Source organism: Euleptes europaea, chromosome 8 (genome assembly GCF_029931775.1).
Source record: "Euleptes europaea isolate rEulEur1 chromosome 8, rEulEur1.hap1, whole genome shotgun sequence".
In the NCBI taxonomy this organism is placed as follows: domain Eukaryota; kingdom Metazoa; phylum Chordata; class Lepidosauria; order Squamata; family Sphaerodactylidae; genus Euleptes; species Euleptes europaea.
Window position 1 is genome coordinate 13962879 of NC_079319.1, and position 24329 is coordinate 13987207.

The 24329-nt window shown below is 43.8% G+C and overlaps 1 protein-coding gene across 1 annotated transcript in view; it reads right to left on the minus strand.

The window, feature by feature from the left end:
• Positions 1-24329, minus strand: part of FER1L6 (fer-1 like family member 6) — a 114918-nt gene that overhangs the window by 78707 nt on the left and 11882 nt on the right. The window contains exons 2-7 of the mRNA XM_056854664.1: positions 14816-14878; positions 7006-7088; positions 4858-4987; positions 3424-3478; positions 2258-2389; positions 1133-1195 (exon numbers count right to left, since the gene is read on the minus strand). Of these exons, the coding sequence (XP_056710642.1) occupies positions 1133-1195; positions 2258-2389; positions 3424-3478; positions 4858-4987; positions 7006-7088; positions 14816-14878 (526 nt within the window). The remainder of the gene's footprint in view (positions 1-1132; positions 1196-2257; positions 2390-3423; positions 3479-4857; positions 4988-7005; positions 7089-14815; positions 14879-24329) is intronic.

The window sequence follows — 24329 nt, forward strand, 5'->3', positions numbered from 1 at the left end:
CCCTGCTTAGCTTCTGAGATCTGACAAGAGCACCTTACAATGTAAAAAATCACCATTCATTTCTCCTGCAGTCATAAGAACATAAGAAGAGTCATGCTGGATCAGACCAAAGCCCTATCAAGTCCAGCATTCTGTTCATACAGTGGCCAATCAGGTGCCTCTAGGAAGCCCACAAACAGGAAGACTGCAACAGCATCCTCCTGCCTATGCTCCCAGCAACTGATTTAAGGAGGCATACTACCTCTGGTACTGTAAGGAGTAGATATTCATAATGATTAGTAGCCATTGATAGCCCAGTCATCCATGAATTTGTCCACTCCCCTTTTAAAGCCTTCCAAGTTGGCAGCCATGACCACATCCTGTGGCAGTGTGTTCCACAAATTAGCTATATGCAGTGTGGAGATATACTTCCTTTGTCTTTCCTCAATCTCCCACCCTTCAGCTTCAGTGGATGACCCCAAGTTCTAGTACCATGGGAGAGGGAGAAAAGTTTATCCTTGTCCACTCTCTCCACACCATACATAATTTTATAAACCTCTTTTATGTCTCCCCTTACTCACCCTTTTCTAGGCTAAACAGCCCTAAGTGTTTTAACCGATCCTCATAGGGCAGCTGCTCTAGCCCCCCCCCAGTCATTTTGGATGCTCTTTTCTGCTCCTTTTCAAGCTCTACAAGAGCCTTATTCAAGTGCGGTGACCAGAACTGTGTGGTCTCACCATAGATTTGAATAAGGGCAGCCTGATAGTGGTGGTTTTATTATCTATTCCTATTCTAATTATGGCTAGAATTGAATTTGCCTTTTTCAAGACAGCCACACACTGGGTCACCATTTTGATTGAGCTATCCACTACCACCCCAAGGTCCCTTTCCTGGTCTGTTGCTGCTGGCTCAGATCCCATCAGTGTATATGTGAAATCAGGATTACTTGCCCCAATTTGCATGAGTTTGTATTTGCTCACATTGAATCTGATTTTGCCATTTTAATGTCCATTCCCCCAGTTTGTGGAGATCCTTTTGGAGCTCTTCACAATCTGTTTTTGTCTTAACCATCCGAAATAGTTTGGTGTCATCTGCAAACTTGGCCACCTCGCTACTCCAGGTCATTTATGAATAAGCTGATGTGTATACTCACAGAGATTCTGATGATTTTGTCAAACAGATGTACTTGGGGCCCAAGGAAGTCAAACACAAAATACTGAGAAGGGAGAGAAAAATGGAAAAATATACAGTTAGTGAAATATGATTATTTTAGCTTTTATGTTTATTTACAAGTTATAAGGTTTACATAAATTAGCCATATTCAAAAGGAATTCAAAACAGCCCAGCAATAATATTTTAGCACCATGAATGAATGCAACACGAAAACAAGTTAGGGACTCAAAATATGTGTGAAACAGTCACTTTGCATTCTGCAGGGAAAGGGCAACAACGCATTATGTTTAGAGCTGGTATTGCATGGCCGGACATGTAGACATTTAGGAAGCATAATCACACAGGATTTGAAATGGGAAGGTGGTTCTCTGCAGGGGTTGAAACAGATGTGATACTGAGAGTTCCATGAATAATCTCCCAAGAAGTTTTTGTTTGATTAAAAAAAACAACACATGTGCATTAGCCCTGGATTTGGAATGTGACCGCGGCATAGAGGGAGGGGGGCTTAAGCTTTCCCGTTGTTGCATTCCAAATCCAAAATGGCCACATAGGACTGCTACTTGCTTCATTGGTACAAACATGCCGGACCAGTAAAAGAACCGGTATGTTTACTCGTCTGGTGAAGATAGCAATGGGCCAGGCAGATGGCAAAAAGACCCAGAGCATTTTATATGCCATTCCTTCCCCCTGAGAATTGTAGCTCCATAAGAGATGTAAGCCACCACTAACAGAATTCTCAGCACCCTCAAACTACAATCCCTAGGATTCTTTAGAGGAGGCCATGATAGTTATAGTGGCATAAAACCAAGCTTGTAGCACACTTACAGTGCATTTCTAAGGAGAGTTACTCCAGTCTAAGCCCACTGAAATAAATAGGCTTAGACTAGAGTAACCCTCCTTAGGAATGCACTATTATACCTCAAGGTGGGGAATACTGAAGCACTGAGATGTAAACAGGGGATGGAATGGTTTTCACCATACTTATTTCTGTTTTAAAATAGAAAACACACTGAGCTGGTACATCGGTTTTTGTGGTTTCCATAAATTTGCTGCAGAAGATAAGGATGTCCCAGGAAGTAAAAGAAAAAGAAAAAAAAGAACCTACTTCATTGTAAAACGGTGAATTGGTTCCTTCCTTGACCGTCGTCTGCTTCTTTTCATCCCCTATCTCTATGATCACCACAGGATCGATGTTCTCGCCCACAAGCTGCCGAGCTTCAATGATGGTTATAGCAATCTGTTGAGGTGAAATGCAGCACATCTATTTCACTGGTTGCTCGTTTGACCATTTATTTGTTCCACTATCTGAAGTTCAAGGCAGCTTATAGAAGTTCAGTCCAAAGGCATAAAATTCCAATTACATAAAAAACATGAAAATACAATTAATCTAAGAACAAGCTGTCAACTTAGATGCCCAGAGATAAGAACAGAAATCAAAACAGATTACTTAGCAAAGGCCCTGCAAAACAACCGGGTTTGAAAGGCCCTGCGAAAGGCCAGGGAAAAAAAAGACTTCTGTCGATCTTCTGGTACCCATTTTCATAGCACTGTTTTAAATAAATAAATATTTTAAACAAACAAATACTGAGAGGGCGGGAGGTTACTGAATTTTGCAAATTTCAATAAGAAACTTCCAGGTCCTGATACCGGTTCGCCTGAAGCCATTTCCCCACCCCGACCATATGTATTAAGTAGTCTAAAAATATAACTGCTTCTGCAGGTGTCTGTAAATAACATTTTTAAAGGCACAAAAATCGCATAGCCAGTAAAAATTGTGTTAAAACAACAGTATAGTGTAAAAAGGATGTATAAGAGGGCCTTGGCTCATTGTCAGAGCACCTGTTTGCACGCAAAAGGTCCAGAGTTCAATCCCTGGCATCAACTAGCAATTAATGGGAAAAACCTTTTTGCTTGGGACCCTGTCAGGCAGTCAGAGTAGAAAAGACTGTCCTTGACAGACCCATGTTCTGAGTCACTATAAAGCAGGTGAATGTGTGTGTTCAAGAAACGAATCAGCAACCAAAAAATGGTTAAAACAAAAAGGCTTTGAATTATAACAAACAGGAACAACAGCAAAAAGCATATTTCTACATTGCTGCTGAGAAGGTATACATTCTTGTCATGGAAGTAGACCCATGGCAAGAAGAAGGCATGACGTAAGATTTGATGTGTAGGCCTAACAGGGCACATGGGCTAATATGGCATGCAGTTTCCTATTGGACTTGATAGCACCCAACCCAACATAACACTGACCGTTGGTTTGTACCTTACCTGATAATTCTGGGATTTTGGTTCCCCTTCATGAATCTTCGACACCACCTTTGCTCTGTTTAGGGTTCAGAACACAAGGACATGTATAAGCCTTTAAGAAGAGGTAGGTTTTTTTCCAGCATGACTTAGTTTGGCATATTTCCCTACTGCTTTCAGTAACAGTCAAAATTGTAGGGTACTGTCACCACAGTTAAATGTTCACCCAGGGAACAGATACAGAACAGTGAAGGGCCCATAACTCAATGGCAGAAGAGATGCTTTGCAATGCATGTGTATAAGTCTCAGGTTACGTCTCAGAAAGGGATCTTAAGGGCTGAACTACCATAAGTAGGGTTGCCAACTTCCAGGTACTAGTGACTAAAAAAAGGCACTAATGGCATATATGAACATCAAGTAACATTCAATGAAATAGTTGCTAAATCATTTATGAGAACAATGCAAAACGAGTCCTTCTTTTTGAACCTCCAGGTACTAGCTGGAGATATCTTGCTTTTACAACTGATATCCAGCCGATAGAGATCAGATCTAACCTGGAGAAAACAGCCGCTTTGGCAACTGGACTTTATGGCACTGAAGTCCCTCCCCTACCCAAACCCCACCCTCCTCAGGCTCCACCCAAAAAAACTCCCACCAGTGGCGAAGAGGGACCTGGCAACCCTAACCATAAGGCAGAATACAGGCCCCTAAATGGGCTCAGTCAAAGCTGGTTTAATTTAGGCCTGTCAAATCTGCCTTATGGCTCAATGAAGCGTTTCATGTGAGGTGCCAGGAAAGGTGTCAGCAGGTACCATGGCACCCATAGGCACCATGTTGGGGTCCCTTGGCTTAGAGGGTTGAACTAAGACTTTCCTGCATTGTGCAGGGGGTTAGTCTAGATGACCGTGGTGGTCCCTTCCAACTCTATAATTCTATATTGTAGGTGGTCCTTTGAGTTGTGTCAGCTAGCCCAAAGAGGGGGAAAATTGTCATGCATTTCTGCTTGTGATCTAGATGTGTGTCTAACTTCACTTTATACCACTGTCCATTTCTGGCATATAGGATATATCGCTATGTTTATTTTGCAGCTACAGCAATAAAGGTGATTTAAGTCAACAGCTGCCTTTCCACTGACAGCAATGAAGTCTGAATCAAGTCCATTAATTTTTTTTTCCCCCTGTGACATCCTGTCCATTCTCCACATCGTGCTTTCTGGCGGTGCTTATTCCTAGTTCTCCTCCCATCACTCTCTCCTACCCTAGACTTATTTCTGGTGAAAGTTTTTTTTCTTTGCTGACAATACTCTGCTGACAAGTACATCCTCCTGCAGCGTGGATAAGAACAATGACATCTAAGAGATAAGCTCTTTCAAGTATATTGGTTTTCTACCATTAGCTGCATCAACAACCCTATAGCCGACAAGGCTAGAAGCCATTCTGTGCTTCAGCTGAACAATACCTCTTCCTCCAAGACCCTGAGGCACCAAAGCTACTGGTAGAGACCGCATCATCATATGTAATTTCTCCTTCTTCCCCTTCTTGGCCAACAGGTATCTCTTGCTGCAGGCTGTCAGTGTCATCATGATCACCTGGTTAATGGAGGGGGAAATGAACTTGTCATCGGTAAACAAAGAACCTAGTGAAGTAGTCTTCGATGCATGGGTAGGGACTTTTAGGTGGGTTATGGATGGAAAACTCATGCATAACTCCAAGGAACAACCAAGACAGACCGGGGGCAAACGTGAGTGAAAGTACCCATGCATAAACGGCCTTCCTGTCATGTGCTTGCTCTCAGTGGGAACCATGTGAACCATATGAAAAGGATGAAGATGACAGATTACTTGCCACAAGGATAGAACAAAACAAGAATGATTTTGAATTTCTCATCCCTGCTGCTTGACCTGAAAATCCCTGTTTGAATAGTTTCTCCTTGTGCAAATTGAACCTGTATTTCTTTATTTTTTATGACTTGGTTCATTGCCTCCCATAGTTTCAATGTTATTTGAATGCATATAGATCAACATTATATAATTATATTACAATATTATTTATTCTATCTATAAATGACATACATTGCATGTATAAATATCCTATAACTGCATACATGGAGGGAAAGTGGCATGGTATGAGATTTCAGCCCTGACTTGGATAGCCCAGGCTAACCTGATCTCATCAGATCTCAGAAGCTAAGCAGGGTTGTTCCTGGTTAGTACTTGGATGGGAGACCACCAAGGAATACCAGGATCGCTATGCAGAAGAAGGCAATGGCAAACCACCTCTGTTAGTCTCTTGCCTTGAAAACCCTAATGGGTTGCCATAAGTCGGCTGAGACTTTACAACCATACATGAGATTTCATCAGATCTTGGAAGCTAAGCAGTGTCAGCATTTGGATGTGAAACCACAAAGGAAGACTCTGCAGAAGAAAGCAATGGCAAACCTCTTCTGCTCTCACTTGCCTTGAAGGTCCTTTGCTGGGGTCGCCATAAGTCAATTGCAACTTGACAGCATTTCCATACGCATGTAACTGCATATACAACCCCTACAACATGTATCCACAATAGAAATAAATTTGTGTGTGTGTGTGTGTCAAGTGCCGTCAAGTCACTTCCGACTCCTGGTGATCCTATAACTCAATGTCCTCCAAAATGTCTTATCTTTAACAGCCTTGCTCAGGTCTTGCAAACTGAGGGCCGTAGCTTCAACTGAGGGCCGTAGAGTCAATCCATCTCTTGTTGGGTCTTCCTCTTTTCCTGCTGCCTTCAACTTTTCCTAGCATGATTGTCTTTTCCAGTGACTCTTGTCTTCTCATAATGTGACCAATTTATTAAACAAAAAAAAAGGGGGACAACTGACACCTTTGGCGAAAGTGTAAGCAAATATAAAAAGGAATGCAATGGAGAATATTTGCCATCCTTAGTGGAAAACACTCCCAAGAAGTTATAGAAGTGGCCATAACCTGGCACTCCACCCTTGTGCTGTATCTCTGTGCACTGGGCCTGAGGCTGAAAACTTTAAATAGCCAAGAAACATTGGCCGGTATTATTGGTGTGCCTACCTCAACAACGTCTGAAACCTTCCTCCAGCCTGAGGAGCTTTCCATGGGCATGTACATCCGAGAAAAGCTTCAGCTTTGCTGGTCTGAGTGGTAGGAGCTGTGGCTCAGTGGTAGAGCCTCTGCTTGGCATGCAGAAGGTCCCAGGTTCAATCCCCGGCATCTCCAGTTAAAGGGACTAGGCACGTAGGTGATGTGAAAGACCTCTGCCTGAGACCCTGGAGAGCCACTGCCGGTCTGAGTAGACAGTACTGACTTTGATGGACCAAGGGTCTGATTCAGTATAAGGCAGCTTCATGTGTTCAATGAATGTGTTTCTTAAGCTCCTCTCCATGGCTCGCATATCTGAGGCATGCTGACGCAGTGCGCCTGACACTTGAAAAGCCTTCCATCTGGAAACACCCATCTAGGTTGGCAGATCTGGACAATCATGTGTAATGAACTTTATCAGTTATCTCTGAGGCGCCATTGAAAGAATTGCCCTGTGACGTTAGGAATAATGACCTCTCACGCTTGCTTTTCATTTGCTGTAATATTGATCTAGTAGGTCTTACCCAGGGCTCCTTTGTTTGCAAACGTTAACCCCTTGTCTCCTTTTTTCTTCTTCTTCAGCTTTATTCCAGCAAACAGCCCTTTTCTGCAAAAAAGAAGAGAGAGAAAAGCACCCTTTAAAAAAAGGTTATAGAAATATTAGTAGCAAACTGTTTTCTCTAGATTCAGAACAGAATTCATTCAATCAGACGCTGAGCTTTATTTATTTGAAACCACTGCGTTTTAAAACTGCCTTTCTATTAAAAGATTACTTCCACGGCAAGGAACAACAATATAATTCTGCAGGTACATTGGAATTTCGAGAGGCGGTGGTAAGCACCACCCCAAAAGCAGTTTCCACAGGAGGTGGAGCCAAACCCAAAATGGCTTCTGCAGAAGGTGGAGACAAACAGAATACTTCCCTCATACCTCCTGGGAAGAAGGAAAGCCTGAAGGGAGAAGGAAATCAAACACTGACTAAGGAAAGCCCATTTACTTATTGGCCCTCCTGATCTTCCAGTGGAAAATTCTTTCACTTGAATGAGGGCAGCCAATAAGGAGCCTTACTTTACAATGGACCAACCCGCTTTTTGAAAAGCTCAGCGGATGCTAGGGTTGCCAACTGCCAGGTAGTAGCAGGAGATCTGCTAATTCAACTGATCTCCAGCCGATCAGATCACCAGGAGATCAGATCACCTGGAGAAAAATGGCTGCTTTGGCAATTGAACTCTATGGCCTTGAAGTCCCTCCCCTCCCCAAACCCGCCCTCCTCAGGCTCCACCCCAAAAATCGCTTGCCGGTGGCGAAGAGGGACCTGGCAGCCCTAGCGGATGCCAAGGGGAGTACTGGTGGGTGCCATGGCACCCACAATACCAACTGTGATAGGGAATCCAGATATAATCCATGAAAGAGTCATAACAACACCAATAAAATCATTTCAAACACCATTGGTACATGATAATGGCAACTCTGAGTGGCATATTCAGCAATCAAAGGTAAATGTGGATAAAAAGGTTTGTGAAGGCAAACTTCAATTGACACCCTTGGAGCTATAGCAGTAAAAGCCTGCTTGATACTTGCAATAGGTACTTGAAGATTCCATTGTTTGCGGGGGGGTGTACAGAGGTGGAAGGAACCTCTCAAATACCCCAAACCAATGGTATAAAGAGCTTGAAAAATAAGTATCCATTCCCTACTTTCATTCAGGAGGGTTGGGCAAGAAGAGGGCTCTCATCCCAATGCTGCCTTTTTCTCTCTCTTCCTCCCCACCCAGATCTCCTTGCCATCATAACCAGCTGATGGACATCTTTCCCCTTCAATCCACTCATGTGTGTGTTAAGTGCCATTAAGTCGCTTCCGACTCATGGCAACCCTATGAATCAAAGTCCTCCAAAATGTCCTATCTTTGACAGCCTTGCTCAGGTCTTGCAAATTGAGGGCCGTGGCTTCTTTTATTGAGTCAATCCATCTCTTGTTGGGTCTTCCTCTTTTCCTGCTGCCCTCAACTTTTCCTAGCATGACTGGCTTTTCCTGTGACTCTTGTCTTCTCATAATGTGACCAAAATACGATACGATTTGTACATATGATGCGACAATCCACTCATATCAACAGCCAATTCCTACTCTTACAGAAGTGGCAGCAACAGAGCGGAGCACAGAGAGTGCAGGGCAGGCTTTTCACTCCATGTCCCGCATTATGCCTGTCCCAAGCCTCTGGCTGTCAAGAACGAGGCAATTAAGGGCAGAAGAGGGAAGGAAACAGCGGTGCGGTGATAGAGGTGAGAAAGAAGGCAGGAAGGAAGGGTGGGGATGAGCAAGATGAGAAGAAGAGATGGTAGGGGCAATTGGTTGACACCTTCTCTGTGAGTTCTCACGGCCCCCCTCTTGCAAAGGTCTATTGCAAGGATCTATTTGCTCATCTGAATTCCCAGCTTCCTTACCTTGTCTCTTTTTTAAAGGTCTCTAGCTCCTTTCATTGCAGAGATACACCTTTCCCTTTATACCTCTGAAACTCAAAGGGCTAGAGTGGAAGTTCCATTGGGATGTTCTGTTGCCAGTGCAGACACCATTTCATTTGTGATGGTGATGACAAGGAAATGGAGAATCCTTTCTATCTGAGCGCATAACCCTTTTCAGGCATTACGTTTCCAGCACTTCAATCCAGCATACTGGAGAGTGCACTACACATGATCATTTTGGTACACACAGTCACCATTTTTTTCAGAAAAGGACAACATGAGTATTTTACATCTTCAGTACGCACTACCTGGAAACTGGATTGAACTGAGATATTCCCCGCCAGAAATCTAACACTAGAAATGGGCTACAATAGTCTGGGTGAACTGCAACAGCTAAGCAAAAATCCTCCACCTCTAACAACCCAGTCCAGATGATTAAATTCTGGCAAATAAGCTGCTCTAAGCAGAGGTATTTCAGCATGAGAATGCTCCCGGGCCAGGTCATTCGTACATACAGAGTTAGGATTTTTATGGAAAAACCAAAAACCATAAAGATGGGTGAATTCCTAGAGAGCCATGATGTCGCTTCCGGGTGCAAACCAGGAGTGATTTTGTGACATTGCTCCCCACCCCCAAAATACTCCTGCTGTGAACTGTGTTGTCTTCTACAAGATGAGCTGTAAGACTCTTCCTTCTAGCTCAGGGGTGGGGAACGTCAGGCCCGGGGGCCGTATAAGGCCCGCAAAATCATTTGGTCTGGCCCTTCATGGGTCTTGGCAGATCTCTAGCTCAGACGGATGCTGCCCTACCTGAATCTCTTGGGCCCAACTGGGGACAGCAGAGCTCAAAAGCATGTCACTCTATGTGGCAGACACTTTGAGCCGTCTCAGGTCGTGCCTCTTGGCTAAATGTTTGACCAAATATAGCAGGCTACTTTTTAAGTTGATAATTTCGTATGGCCCGCGAATGATGTTCTAAATATCCAAATGGCCCTTGGCAGAAAAAAGCTTCCCCACCCCTGTTCTAGCTCGTGCTTAGACATTTTTTTTTATAAAACACATAGGTAGCTTAATACTTCAGCAGTATATGTTCTTTCCCCCTTACTACAACATTAATATTTCATGACAGAGCAAGACTGCAGGATACAGACAGACATTACAAATTAAAGGGGACGATCTCTCAAGTATGTGAGCTCTATCTGTCTAAATGGTTTCAGATTTTCAATTGAAAACACATTTTTCTGAACAAAGTGGCATGTCTATGCAGAAGAGCAACCTGAATAAATGGAGCAGCAGTATCATGCACTTTGGTCTAAAATGCATGGTCACTTACTCTGGTTTCTGCCCAGTCTCCTCCCCGTTCCAGCCAGGATTAAATGAACCCAGGCGGGGGGAGAATCTGTGCGCATTACCTTTGTTGATCCATGGCGAAACAGCGTGCTGATCCGTCCGTCAAAACAGAAAATGAGGAAGACACGTACTTCCTGGCCATTCAGCAACGCCCCCTCCCCCTGAAGATTGGTCGACTCAAACTGACCAATGATAGCCTCGTGCGCAGGATCGGGCCGGGGCAGAAAGCCCCAGAAGGCCCCCTCGCTTGGGGGGTGGAAGGGGGAGTCCGGTGGCTCAAGGGGGAGGGGGCATCCTGCGAGCCCCATGCCGGAGATGGGACTCATGGGAACCCGTAACGTGGTGGGTAGGGTTATGGGTAGAAGTGGATCCAGGCCATTTATGCATGGGAGGTTTTGCCTGTGCCTTTCTCCAGATGCACATTTCCCCCATCCCAGTTCTCAAAACTCTGCCTGGGGGGCTTATTGTTGAGTTTTGAGAATTGGGATGGGGAAAATGTGCACCTAGAAAGCGACAAACCCAAGGCAAAACCTCCTGTGCACAGTTTCCTCCAGTACAGTCGGGGCCAGATCCTATGAAGAGTTCTTCTGCATCTTATTAAAAGCTCCTTGAAATCGATGTGGGCCATTGATGCCTGGGAGGTTTCGCCTTGGATTTGCCACTCTGAAGATGCACATTTTCCCCATCCGAATTCTCAAAAACTCAAAAATAAGCCCCCCATGCAGAGCTTTGAGAATTCAGACAGGGAAAATGTGCACCTAGAGAGCAGCAAATCCATAGGATTGCAGTGAGTGCATGTTGGGGAGGGAGCTTCCCCCTATGCAGATGAATGAGAGCATGGGAGCTCATTCCTTAGACTCCCCTCACCCCAACTGGGTGGCTTGAGACAGACATTTCCTTGGCTAGGACTGGGAGCATGCAGGAATGCCGAATAACCGGCAGGAGGGTGAGAGTGGGAAAATGCAGGAGAGTAACGGCTCTGGTGGCCACGCCCCGCTTCCGGTATATGGGGGGGGGAATTATGCAAAAAAGGCGGTGAGGTTGCGAGGGGAGGGGTTTGGAGGCGGGCAGGACGTCATGACACCGGAAGACTCAGCTCGTGTTAATCTGAAACGAGCCAGGGGTAACGGTTTGGGTCCTCAATTGCAAAACCGGGTTCGTTTTGGGTCGAGACAGCGCTCAGCCAGCAGCAACTGAGGTGCCGTTGTTTGCGAGGATTTGATCCTGGGTGAAACAGAGAATAAACAGGGAGGAGACTGGGCAGAAACCGGAGTAAGTGACCATGCGTACACACACCCCTTTGGCCAGCATTACAAGAATATTTGGCTAATCTGTTACTTGTTGGTTTACATAAGCAGGAAAGGACACACCGCTTTAAAATACATGGAAAAGAAAGCCGAGATGTGATGGCAAAGCAGCGATGGAAAAGCTGACAAATCAAGAGAATAAAAGACCCAGTGAAGAGTTTCAAAACAATTGGAAACTTTATTATTCGTATGTTTTATAAAATGTTGTATAAACAAAACTGAGTATGGTTGGATATAATTGCATACTAGAGAAGTAAGCACTGGGATATTAATTTTAAAATAAGTTAGTATTAATGTTAAAATTAATAGAATGTGCAGTGAAGGCAAGTATTATTGTGTTACTGTTAAAATGATGCAAATGGAGGTGAATGTACGAGCAAGAAAAAATTTAGGAGGATCTATTATTAAGAGGCTAGAAACTTGACATAACAGTTTATAAATCAGTAAAACTATTGTATTTTATCAAATTTTTGTATCGGCCAGAACTTGTTTCATTTCTTATGTATTGTTTTGTATTTTTCTGTATTTTTATATTTTCTGTTTCTATTGAAATAAAACAAAAATCTTTTTAAAAAGAAGAGCAGACCTCCCAGAATGTATCTGTTGACCTGACCCAGGGACATATGTAGGGGAATTCAGCTCCCCACTCTTGATGGGGTACAGCTGGTACCAGGTCCCTCTGTCAGGAGTTTGAAGGTGACACTGGATGCTTCCCTTCCATTGGAAACCCAGGTCACCAATATGGCTAGGGTGGCATTTTCCCACCTCCGCCAAGCCTAACAGCTGACGCCTTACCTGTCCCACACTGACTTGGCCACAGTGACCCATGCAACGGTCACCTCTAGATTGGACTACTGTAACTCCCTCTATGCAGGACTATCCTTGAAGCTGCTCCGGAAACTTAAACTGGTCCATAATGCGGTGGCCCAGGTCCTTACGGGGACCCCACTAAGAGCACATATACAACAAGTGCTCCTTCAGCTGCACTGGCTCCATATTGAATACTGGATCAGATTCAAGGTTTTGGCACTTACCTTTAAAGCCCTAAATGGTCTGGAACCATCGTATCTACAGGACCGCCTATCCTGATACAACCCCCAGAGAGCATTACACTCATTTGAAAACAACTTCTTGGCAATCCCTGCCCCCAGAACCATCCAGCTGTCCTCAACCAGGGCCAGGGCCTTCTTGGCTCTGGCCCTGTAATGCATGAAATCAATATATGTTACTGGAAATATATTGGAAATATATTCTTTGATTTGAATTATATTCTTTGTACTCAATAAAGTATATCTGCACTTATAAACATGCCGCACTCGGTATACAAGAGTTGGCATCCATTACTATAGTCACACCAAGCACTTGTGTATGTTACATGCCTCAAGTATAAGAGGCTAAGTTTTGCTCCTTAGTTAGGAGCTAATTAAAGAATCCATAGATGGTCTTAGTATGCTTTCATAAGCTGGTTTTCCAGAGAGATAAAGGACCAGCCAGGAACCTCCTTAGTTAGCCTTGGCAGGAACCAAGTTCCAAGATAAGGATGGCAGTAACTTAAGATCAAACAGAAAAGCACCTGACGATGGTGGGTCTTCTCTGCTCATTAGTGAGCATTAGATCACCACTTTCTATGCAACGCCTCCAATTCTCTAATAGTGTATGCTAATCCGGGGGTCCCTAGTATTGGGTATTTGGGTCCTTACGTTATGTATTACGTCTCTGTACCACCCATTACCAAAGACTATATTCGTGCTTGCAATCCTTTGATGTGTGTGTGAATTGTCCTGCGCTTTGGGCAATTTTCATCAGGTGTTTTGTGTATTGGGCCAATAAACAAACTGCTTTGAATCTTCAACCACCTGCTGTTTTATTGTCATTGGGTATTGATACAACATTACAGGCATTTCAGCCCCAGCCTGGTGGAACTCTCTGTGAAACAAGACCCGTGCCCTGCAGGACTTAGCTCAATTCCACAGGGCAAGTAAGACAGAGATGTTCCACCTAGGGTTGCCAGGGCCCTCTTCCTCACCTACGGGAGGTTTTTGGGGTGGAGCCTGAGGAGGGCGGGGTTTGGGGACGGGAGGGACTTCAATGCCATATAGCCCAATTGCCAAAGCGGCCGTTTTCTCCAGGTGAACTAATCTCTATCGGCTGGAGATCAGTTGTAATAGCAGGAGATCTCCAGCTAGTACCTGGAGGTTGGCAACCCTAGTTACACCAGGCATATGGTTGAGGACAGCGACGGTTATATGGTTTAGCTGGCCTCCCACCCATCCCGCCCCTTCCCTTCCTTTCTCTTCCCTTTCCTTTCCTTCTCTTCTCCTTTCTCTTTCCTTTAGTCCCCCTTTCCCCCCATCCCCTGTTGTCCTTCCCTCCTTTGGGCCTGTGGGCCTCTTGTTGGCCTTCCTGTTATGTGACTGTTATTTTAGGCCAACCTCTAGGGTTGCCAACCTCCAGGTACTAGCTGGAGATCTCCCACTATTACAACTGATTGCCAGCCGATAGAGATCAGTTCACCTGGAGAAATGGCCTCTTTGGCCATTGGACTCTATGGCATTGAAGTCTCTCTCCTCCCCAAACCCCACTCTCTTCAGGCTTCACCCCAAAAACCTCCTGCCGGTGGCAAAGAAGGACCTGGCAACCCTACCAACCTCCCTGTTGAGGACAGGTATTTATATGAGCTAGTTATGTAGTTTGAGGTGCCATCTGTGTTTTTGAACAGATTTACAGTTTAAAAGTTTTGTTTATGTATTTTAATGTTACTACACATTGTATACTGTATTTATTGTTGTTGGAATGCCCGGCTGTAACGGGGAGGGCGGAGCAAAAATCTAATGCTTAAATTAATCAAATAAATAAATAAATAAATCCGCTTTCTGTCAGATGATTTACAAGGTAGTTTACATCCAAATAAAAACAAACTGCAGTAAAACCAGGATAATGACACAATTACAGTACAGAACTAACAATAAAACATTACAACTAAAGCAGGAACGTCAGCTTTTTCTCTCTCCACCTTACTCAGAGTCTTACAGAAAAATAAGTTTCTACCAAAAGTCCATCAACAGAGAAGCCGTACCTACGGCACCCCCAATCAGATGAGACCAATATAAGCAGGCAGATTCGATTTCACCCAGAAAAGGTGTGCAATCTTAATTGGCTGCACAAATTCTAAAAACATGTTAGCCTTTCAACTAATCCCTGATTAGTCTTTGACTTTACCTGTGGGATTGTGGAGTGCCCTCTGCGGATTCCATTTCTATGACAAATGCTTTCCTTCCAGCGCTTGCCTCTCACATTCTGAGCATATTCTCCACCTCTCATGTGTATTTGAGATGTCTTTACTTCTAAAGTGATAGCTTAGTCAGATGTGCAAACACAATCCTAGAATGGAGAACCAGCCAGTTGTGCAAACATTAGCCTCCCTTGGCTGTTCTGGAAGCTGTTGCTTCTCAAACATTATGAGAAGAGAGAAAGAAAGAAAGAAAGAAAGAAAGAAAGAAAGAAAGAAAGAAAGAAAGAAAGAAAGAAAGAAAGAAAGAAAGAAAGAAAGAGAGAGAGAAAGAGAGAGAGAAAGAGAAAAGAAAGAACAAATGAAAGAAAGAACAAATGAAAGAAAGAAAGAAAGAAAGAAAGAAAGAAAGAAAGAAAGAAAGAAAGAAAGAAAGAAAGAAAGAAAGAAAGAAAGAACTGAGAGGACAAAATGGTTCACCTCTTTATGTTATGGTACTTCACAAGCTACATGGACAAGATAATTCAAAGTGGAATATATCACCAAAACAAAAAAACAAAAAGCATGACTTCCACTTAAAATGGCAGCCTTGTGTCAAGTGTCTCTTCCCCTCTGTTACATACTTCTCCATAGTTCATCTTATGCTGCATTCTGATGTTATTACTTTATTTTTTATTTAGCTGCCTTTCTACCTCACAGGAACTCAAGGAGGCTTACAAAGTATATAACAGAAAACACAATAAAATTCGCAGAATACATAAAGCATATTATGATGTGCCCTTCCCCTCCGTTGCCAGTTGCAGTCAAATAATGAGGCAGGGGTGTTGAAATGCTTAATATAAATAGCATCAGGACATGAAGTTATGTCGTTATGGTGGGGGTAACAGCCGTTCTGTGTTTTTTGTGCCATTCTGCACTGACCTTGCTAATAACAAATGGAGATGTCATTAAAAGGACTTCTTGTTAAGTCTTTCCCCAAAACTGAGGCCCATATGGAGCGCTACCGGTTGGGGTCAATGGGCGTCATTTTTATACCACTTGCTCAGTCTAAATACGGTAATTTGGCATATAATTATAGCACAAGTGAACCCCGCGGAGCAGAGTGGTAAACTGCAGTACTGCAATCAAAGCTCTGCTCATGATCTGAGTTCTATCCTGGCTGAAATTGATTTCTGGTAGCCAGCTCAAGGTTGTCTCAGCCTTCCATCCTTCCGAGGTCGGTAAAATGAGTCCCCAGCTTGCTGGGGGTAAAGTGTAGATGTCAGACTTCAGTACCTCGTTGCATCTCAGTAATAGTAAACTTCACTCCAGACGTTGCAGAGAGTTTTAAAAGTTTTATTAAGAAAGCAAACAGGTCAGGGTCTATACGAACTTAAGGTCAGAATAAAGATGGGGAAACCACAGGTCATCTTTATAGGGGACACACACTAGAATTGATTACACGTAATGGCTTTGACATGCAAAACATCAAGTTCTTTCAAGCTTCAAGAGATGCCAGGGTTCCGGCAGAATAACACCTTGAGAACAGATAGCAGATTTACAATAGGAAGGCTTGCTTTGAAGTGGAAGCATCCGTGCCTCCGGCCTTAACACCTTCCTCCCAAACTGAAGGGACTTTCCCATGAGACCGGGAGGGGGGGAAGAACACGGAGCTTGCTATCCGAGGCCCGACTGGGTGCCCTCGCTGACAGTAGATGACTGGGGAAGGCAATGGCAAAACACCCCATAAACATCGTCGGCCTAGTAAACATTGTGATGTGACGTCACCCCATGGGTCACTAATGACCCGGTGCTTACAAGGTATTCATGTTATCAGCCGAGAAGACAATATGCCTGGATATGTGTACAAGATTTGTGAAAAACAAAAGTACTTCTCATTTCTCCATTTCCTGGTATGAGTCACATTAATCCCTCCTGGATGAGCTCCACCCCATTGGCTAACTTTGTGGAAAACAATTACTACTAAGGAGGTTCTCACTGAGTGAAAAGTTCAACCCTCCCTTCTGTCATAAACTCCTTAGGTGGCATTAGACAAACCACTCTCTTTCCTCCTCAGCCACTGGCCTGCGGCCCATCTTATAGCACTTTTGTAAGGATTAAGGAAGGTCATTGACATGTCATGTGAAAGATCTGCTATTGGATCTTTTTTAACATTAAAAAGGAGCTGGAGAATTTGTCATTTTGATCACAGTTGCAGTGCTGGAAGAGAGATTAACATTTGCCCTGTGCTGTTCCACAATCGACTCAACCTTCAACTGCTATGGAAAAAACACAGGTACAATTCAGGTACCTATCTTTCGTTCCTAATGGAGCTGATAGCAGTTTGAAGAGACAATGGGCGAAAAAGCACGGTCGCTTTATCCTCCTTTAATCCCTGTTTTAGCCAGGATCGAACGCACATTAGGCGAAACGCACGCGTCGGATCCTGGCTGAATCCTGGCTGAAACGGGGATTATAGGAGGATAAAACGACCGTGCGTTTTCGCCCAATTTCTTTGAGAAATATAGCATGAGGGGAGGAATGGTTAAGCCCCTCCCCTGTCCAAGCATCCTGCCCATGATTAGGGTTGCCAACCTACAAGTGGTGGCTGGAGATCTCCTGCTCTTACAACGGATCTCCAGCCAATAGAGATCAGTTCACCTGGAGAAAAATGGCCGTTTTGGCAACTAGACTCTATGGCATTGAAGTCCCTCCCCTCCCCAAACCCTAGCTCCAAACCAATACACCACGCTGGGTCCCAGTTCTGGCCAGGACCACCACGGTGCAGGGGGGGAAAGGAATTCCAGCCTCCCCTGGCTGTGTTAATTTTTCTGACCCAAAATGGCACCGGGGGACCTCTTGACAAACAATGTGCCCCAGTGCCATTTCAAGTCAGAAATCAGGCCCCTGAGGCACTCTTAAAAGGCATTCCACGGCTCTACAAAATATCTGGCTGACAGACAACACCGTTTCCTCGGTACATTATTCTCCCTTGAAGAAACGAACAAGCCTTCGTTAAACCACTTCATTAATCACTAAATTATTACTTTTAATGGGTTTTATCCTTGCTTTTATTGTGTTTTTATAATGCTTTATGTTGCAAATGTTTTAAATAAATACATAAAAACAAGAAAAATAGCTCCTCTGTGCATGCCCCTGTGTTGCTTACTTCGTTCTTTCTTCTTCTTTTATTAAATGCACACAAAGGTTGAACAGAAACTCTGCCGTATTGACAAAGGAGGTGTTTCTTTGGGCATCATGATAAATTTGGGTGGGAACCATGTCTAACCACAACCCATACAGCCTTTATCAGGGCTGAGAAATTCGAGGGCATACACCAGAAATAGGCGTAGCCTCTGAACTCGAAAAATTACTCCCTCGGCCTTCTGATATTGGGACAAGGAGCCCATAACTATGAGGTACATCCTTGTTCCTTGTTGCTGGTATGAAGGGCTAAATCCTCCTAAATCACCTGGAGAAAATGGCCACTTTGGCAATTGGACTTTATGGCATTGAAGCCCCTCCCCTCCCCAAACCCTGCCCTCCTCAGGCTCCACCCCAAAAACCTCCTGCGTGACCTGGCAACCCAAGTTTGGGACCCCTGACACAGACTAAGTTAAAAGTGTATAATACCATCCATTTACTTTGCATATAGCGATTACTCAAGCCCATTCATTATTTCTTAACAAAAGCAAGCTGGTTAGAGGAAAGGGGTATCTTCAAAGAAGATGCTCCAAATCCATTCATTTTCCCTATTTATAGGCTTTCAAAATCATCTTCCAACAATAGCGAGCAATCCCACCTGACGAGGGTTCATGCTCTTGGCAAACTAATTACTTTATAACTTCAAACACCACACAAGGTTATCTATATTCAAATAACTTCTTCAAACATATAAAAGCTATGCTGACTCATTCTTGCTTCTTCTTTTTCATAACAAAGAATATCTAAAACAGTGCTTACAGGTTTCTCATACACGTGACGATCCGTGCAACCCCAACCAATATACCCCAGCTCTGAACTACAGTTCTGTATTTACTTGGACATTTTTGCCATTTTCAGATGCTTCTCACACCTGGGCCCAGATACATTATACATCTATTGAAACCGATAATATTATTTCTAATCTACTAGAGGCCATAGAAATCTGTTACTCCACCAAGGCTATTCTGTTCGGGGTCTCTGGACTCCCTATTTGGCATGTTTCACTGACAGACTAGGCCAGCCCTGTTTCTTCCCTGCAGAATTCAGCCTCACGAATAGCAGACAGAGTGGGAAGGAGACCAAGGAAGGGATAGTGTGACTTTCCCAACAAAAGAGTTTGACAGGCAAACGTAACCGTGTTTGAATGTGATGATCAGACGCAAGCTGATCACTTGGTTTGTTCAGTTAACACAGAATGATTAACTCCTGCCAAAGAGCTTTGCATTTCTTTTTCAGAACTGAGCATATGCCACATTTTAAAAGGCCTCTGGCATGGTATTCTAGAGTGTAAGGGCCACCACCGAAGAGGCCAAGCTCAGGCAGCCACATTATTTACCTCCATACAGTGGGGAACATACAACAGACCCAGCTGTGAAGAGCTCAGTTGCTGCAAAGGCTTATTTATATATGATGGAGAAAAGGTTCTGCTGACATGTGTTTCCAACCAAGGCAATAAAAACGGTATTCAAAGAAGAATTAACAGAAGGGGGTGATAAAGATCTGAGGCACTATTTGCTCCGGGGCCAGCTCTGCCCCTGATGAAGATTTTATGGGTATGTGTCAGGCTTCCACCACCACCCCCAAACCTGTATCTAATGCAAGCTTGAGGCTTGCCTCTCTTCTTATGATTTCCTTTCTCGAGGGCTATCCTTTCTTTATCAGTTGAAGTATCAGCAACTATCTGCTACCTGAAAAAGAACAGCTGTTGGATTTTCCGCAAAGTTTTTATTTCTTTTTCTTTTCTTTTGCAAAATGAAAGAAAATGTGAAGGACCATTACCCAACATATTAACACTGAAGCTCTGCCTGACTTTATTAACACATCAATTGCACAAGAAATCTTCTAGAGGGGACACAGAGGACGGTGGAACTTATATGCTTGTAGGATTGTGAGGGAAAACAACCAAAACAATTTCTTTCTGGGAAAAGCCCACAGTCTTATTTGCTTGTCATGGGTTTAATGTACCATTTAATACACCATGAGATTTTCTCTTCAGTTCATGTCATGATTAAATATCACTGAGGAAGTTCGGTTGGATGTCTTCCAATGTCAACACTATGTTACCCGTGGTCACAAAAATATTCCAGTTTTCCTCTCACCAATGGGAACGCGCATTTCTCCCATTCTGATACTCATGAAATCATTTCGCCATTGTTTGGAGAAGTCCATGCAAATTCCTCCATTACAACAAGCTCAAACATGACTGCTTTATTTTTCTACCAAGGCTGCAGCAAAAGAATCAACTTGGTGGTGGAAAGTGAAATAAAGCTGCAGCTGACTTCTGGCGACCCCGTTGGGTTTTCAAGGCAAAAGGCATACCCAGGTGGTTTGGCATTGCCTTCCTCTGCATAGCAACCCTGGACTGCCTTGATGGTCTTCCATCCAAGTACTAACCAGGGCCAAAGTCCTATGGATGCCAGCCTCCAGGTGGGGCCTGGGGATCTCCTGGAATTACAGCTCATTTGCAGACTACAAAGATCAGTTCCCCTGGAGAAAACTGATGCTTTGGAGGTTGGCCTCCGAGGCATTGTACCCCAGTGAAATCCCTGTCCTCCCCAAGCTCCATCCCCAAAGCTCCAAGAATTTCTCTACCTGGAGCTGGCAACCCTAAACCCACCCCCCACTGGTGTCAAAGGGAGACCTGTCAACCCTAGGGCGACCCTGCTTTGCTTCCGAGATTTGGCTAGCCTGACAAGATTGGGCTAGCCTGGGGCATCCAGGTCAGGTAGGATTTCCAGATCCGGATTGGGAAATACCTGGAGATTAGCTTCTAAGAACTACTGGGCTATACCACACCGCCTTCCCTCTACTGTTCAGCCTGTGTGTGTGTATGTAAAGTGCCTTCAAGTCGCAGCCGACTTATGGCGACCCCTTTTGGGGTTTTCATGGCAAGAGACTAACAGAGGTGGTTTGCCAGTGCCTTCCTCTGCACAGCAACCCTGGTATTCCTTGGAGGTCTCCCATCCAAATACTAACCAGGGCTGACCCTGATTAGCTTCTGAGATCTGACGAGATCAGGCTAGCCTGGGCCATCCAGGTCAGGGCTACTGTTCAGCCTACCATCTCTTTATTCAACTTCCTCACTCCTCTATATGTATGAACTAGGCTGCAATCCTATGTGTATCTACCTGGGAATAAGCCCCACTGAATGAAATGTGACTTGGTTCTCTGAGTAAACCTGCATAGACTAATACTATAAACCCTGTAAAGGAGCCAAAGGGCACAGAAGGAGGAAGTAACAGTATCTTAACTAGCCCAACCAGATAGAATTTAATGTTGTTTTTGCTCAGAAATAATATTAGGTAATGAGAGGGTTTAAAATTCACATATTGAAATGATTTACTTTACCGAAGTGATCAATATCCACTGTTCTCACTAAATACAGCCCTGTCCCTTAGGTAAGAACAGGAAGGCATAGCTTTAATTCTAGCCCTTGCCATGACAAACGGCTGAGAGTTAAAATGGGTTTTATGTCACCATTCATGTTTTGAAGGTACAGATTTTACTCTCCCAGCAAAAAAGATAGTAACCTTGTTTCAATCTCAAAAGGGGAAAATCAAAAAGAAGCAAGAGAAAGCCACATCTTTTACCTACTCAGGCTTATTCCTCAACACAGAAAATGCATTTGGCTTCAAGATGTGACATTTTTCTAACCATTCGACTTCACAAACGTTTTCATAGGAAGCTTTCATGCAGAAAAAGAAAGTAGATCTTGGAACATAAAGTATGGCTGCATCAGCTTTTCTTATCTCATTTCTTTGCATTTCAATATGTACCTCACTATGTCAATACTAATCTTTACAGACTCCCTAGCCACACTTGCTTCTGGAGTCCAGATTTGGTCCAATAATATTTTTATGCACCATAGTAATGTGGTTCAATGTGCAACCCTCTGCTAGTGCTGGGAAACTAGGAAGGGCTGTGCAAATCCAGAGGCAACCCCATCCTCTCTCTACTCATTCAAAAGAAATTAGCAAAGACCTCAGTGGTGCATAGATGATACTCACAAATGTTGTGAAAGTTTCACTTGGAAACACCATCAGAACATGGGCACACAGAAGATATTTAATGGGGGACCTTTAAGAACCAGATTGGTCTTTTGGTGCAAGAACCAAAAGGATTGCTTATCAATAATTTTGGCAGGAGGTACCCACCCTAGTTCTTCGTCTTCGGGCATTTCTATCAGGGCTTTCCAGGAAAGAATGAATGAGGCATAACAATGCCCTGACTTGGAGGTAGGGTTGCCAACCTCCAGGTATTAGCTGGAAATTACCTGCTAATACAACTGATTTCTAGCTGATAGAGATCCGTTCCCCTGGAGAAAATGGCAGCTTTGGCAATTGGACTCTATGGTAGTGAAGTCCCTTCCCTTCCCTCCCCAAACCCCACCCTCCTCAGGCTCTGCCCCAAAACTTCCCACTGGTAGCGAAGAGGGACCTGGCAACCCTACCTGGAGGGGGTTGGACTAGATGACCCTGGTGGTCCCTTCCAACTCTATGATTCTATGATTCTATATGGTTCAAAATGTAATGACCTCAAAGTCTTTAAATGGTGCTCCTGTTCACCATCAGGTGCGTGTGAGCAGGTTAAAACCATCTCCACTGAACATAAGACAGAGAGGGTTCATTTACAAAATAAGAACCTGGCCACTTCAGCTAGACAGGATTCAGACTGGAAGTGAGCTTGCATTATTTCATAGGTTTCCGGAATATACATCCATCAACAATATGCCATGTCCCGTTTCTAGCTCACCCACTGTGAGAAGTACAGCTGTTCATCAGACTAGGTTTGCCAGGGTGTGCCTGGTAATCAGCAAGAGGTTTGTCGGTGAGGACATGGGGGCACCGTGACATAGGGTAGCCTCTGGGAATCACTGGGAACTCTAAGAGAACTGTGACTAGCCCAAGATCACCCAGCTGGCTTCATGTGTAGGAGTGGGGAAACAAATCCAGTTCACCAGATTAGTGTCCGCCGCTCATGTGGAGGAGCGGGGGAATCAAACCCAGTTCTCCAGATCAGAGTCTACCGCTCCAAACCACTACACCATGCTGGCCTCATGCCAAACCCCACTAAACTATACTTGGATAATTTAAGAGTTATGCAGTTTTCATTTACATGAAATTTTGCTCTGTCGGGTACTTGTTCAAATTACTTAAAGGGTAAATATGTATAAAAAGACTATTTCGTAGGGAGAGAGTTGTTTGGTTCCTACTCCCTCTGTCTCACACATACACACACATGAGGAACTTACAACAGACTGCTTTTTCTCCTGTTCCCTTGCAAAATTACTCTGCAGCATCACCTAGTGGCTCTGAGACAGAGAGGTTTTCAGGGATCCCTTTTCCTGAACGATTTTGCGATTGTAAATCAGGTAATTTGGATACTGTGTGGCATTTCCTTAATCGATTGTAAAGAGTATGATCTCGCCAGAGATAAATGGATGACAGTACACGTTCAGAAGTGGGGACCTGCTCTAAAGCAAGAGATAGTAGCAAAGTGATTGTCTGATACTGATCCAAATGTAACCCTCGCATGGCAATTTTTTTTATCTATGGCTTTTAATGATACTTCCTTCTAACTGTATATTCTGGATTTTGTATTTCTGTATGTCTGATTATCTCTGTATTACCGAGCTTATTGAATTTGTTTTGCTCATGACCTGTCGGTCCGCAAACATAAAGGACAGAAATAAAGGAAAAGGAAAAATTATCTCTGAGAAGCACACCAACCCGGCAGGAGTTTTTACATTACTGTTTAGTTTACCTTATCAAGTCAATTACACTAATCCACTAACAGCAAAAAGCGGATTTATCCTCACACTCCTTTTGAGGTATGCAGCCCCTGTAGAGACCCCCACCCCTATTCAATTACGTGAGCTGTGGCCCACGAAAGCTCATACCCTGCCAGAAATTTTGTTAGTCTTGAAGGTGCTACTGGGCTCTTGCTCTTTTTTTACTGCTATTCAATTGATCAGCCTAATTTCTGAGCACACACACAAAAAAAACTGAACCATGTTGGGCACTCCTTCTTTTAGATAACATTGATAGCATAGTCCTAAATATAGTTATACACACTTCTACGCCCATTGGCTTTGAAGGAATTAGAACTCTGCTCAGGCTTCCACTGTGAGCCTGGTAGAAAGGAAGGTGGTGTATTATAGAAACTGGAGAGGCCCAAAAGAAAGCAGAAGAAACTTGTTGCTATGTTCAGGCAAAACATTGCTACTCGTAATTTGTCTTGAAAGGGCAGCCTGTGCAGATAAGATGTTTAATGTCAGGTACGGGTTTTTGGAGAGCTACAGGGAGGATACCTGGCAATTGG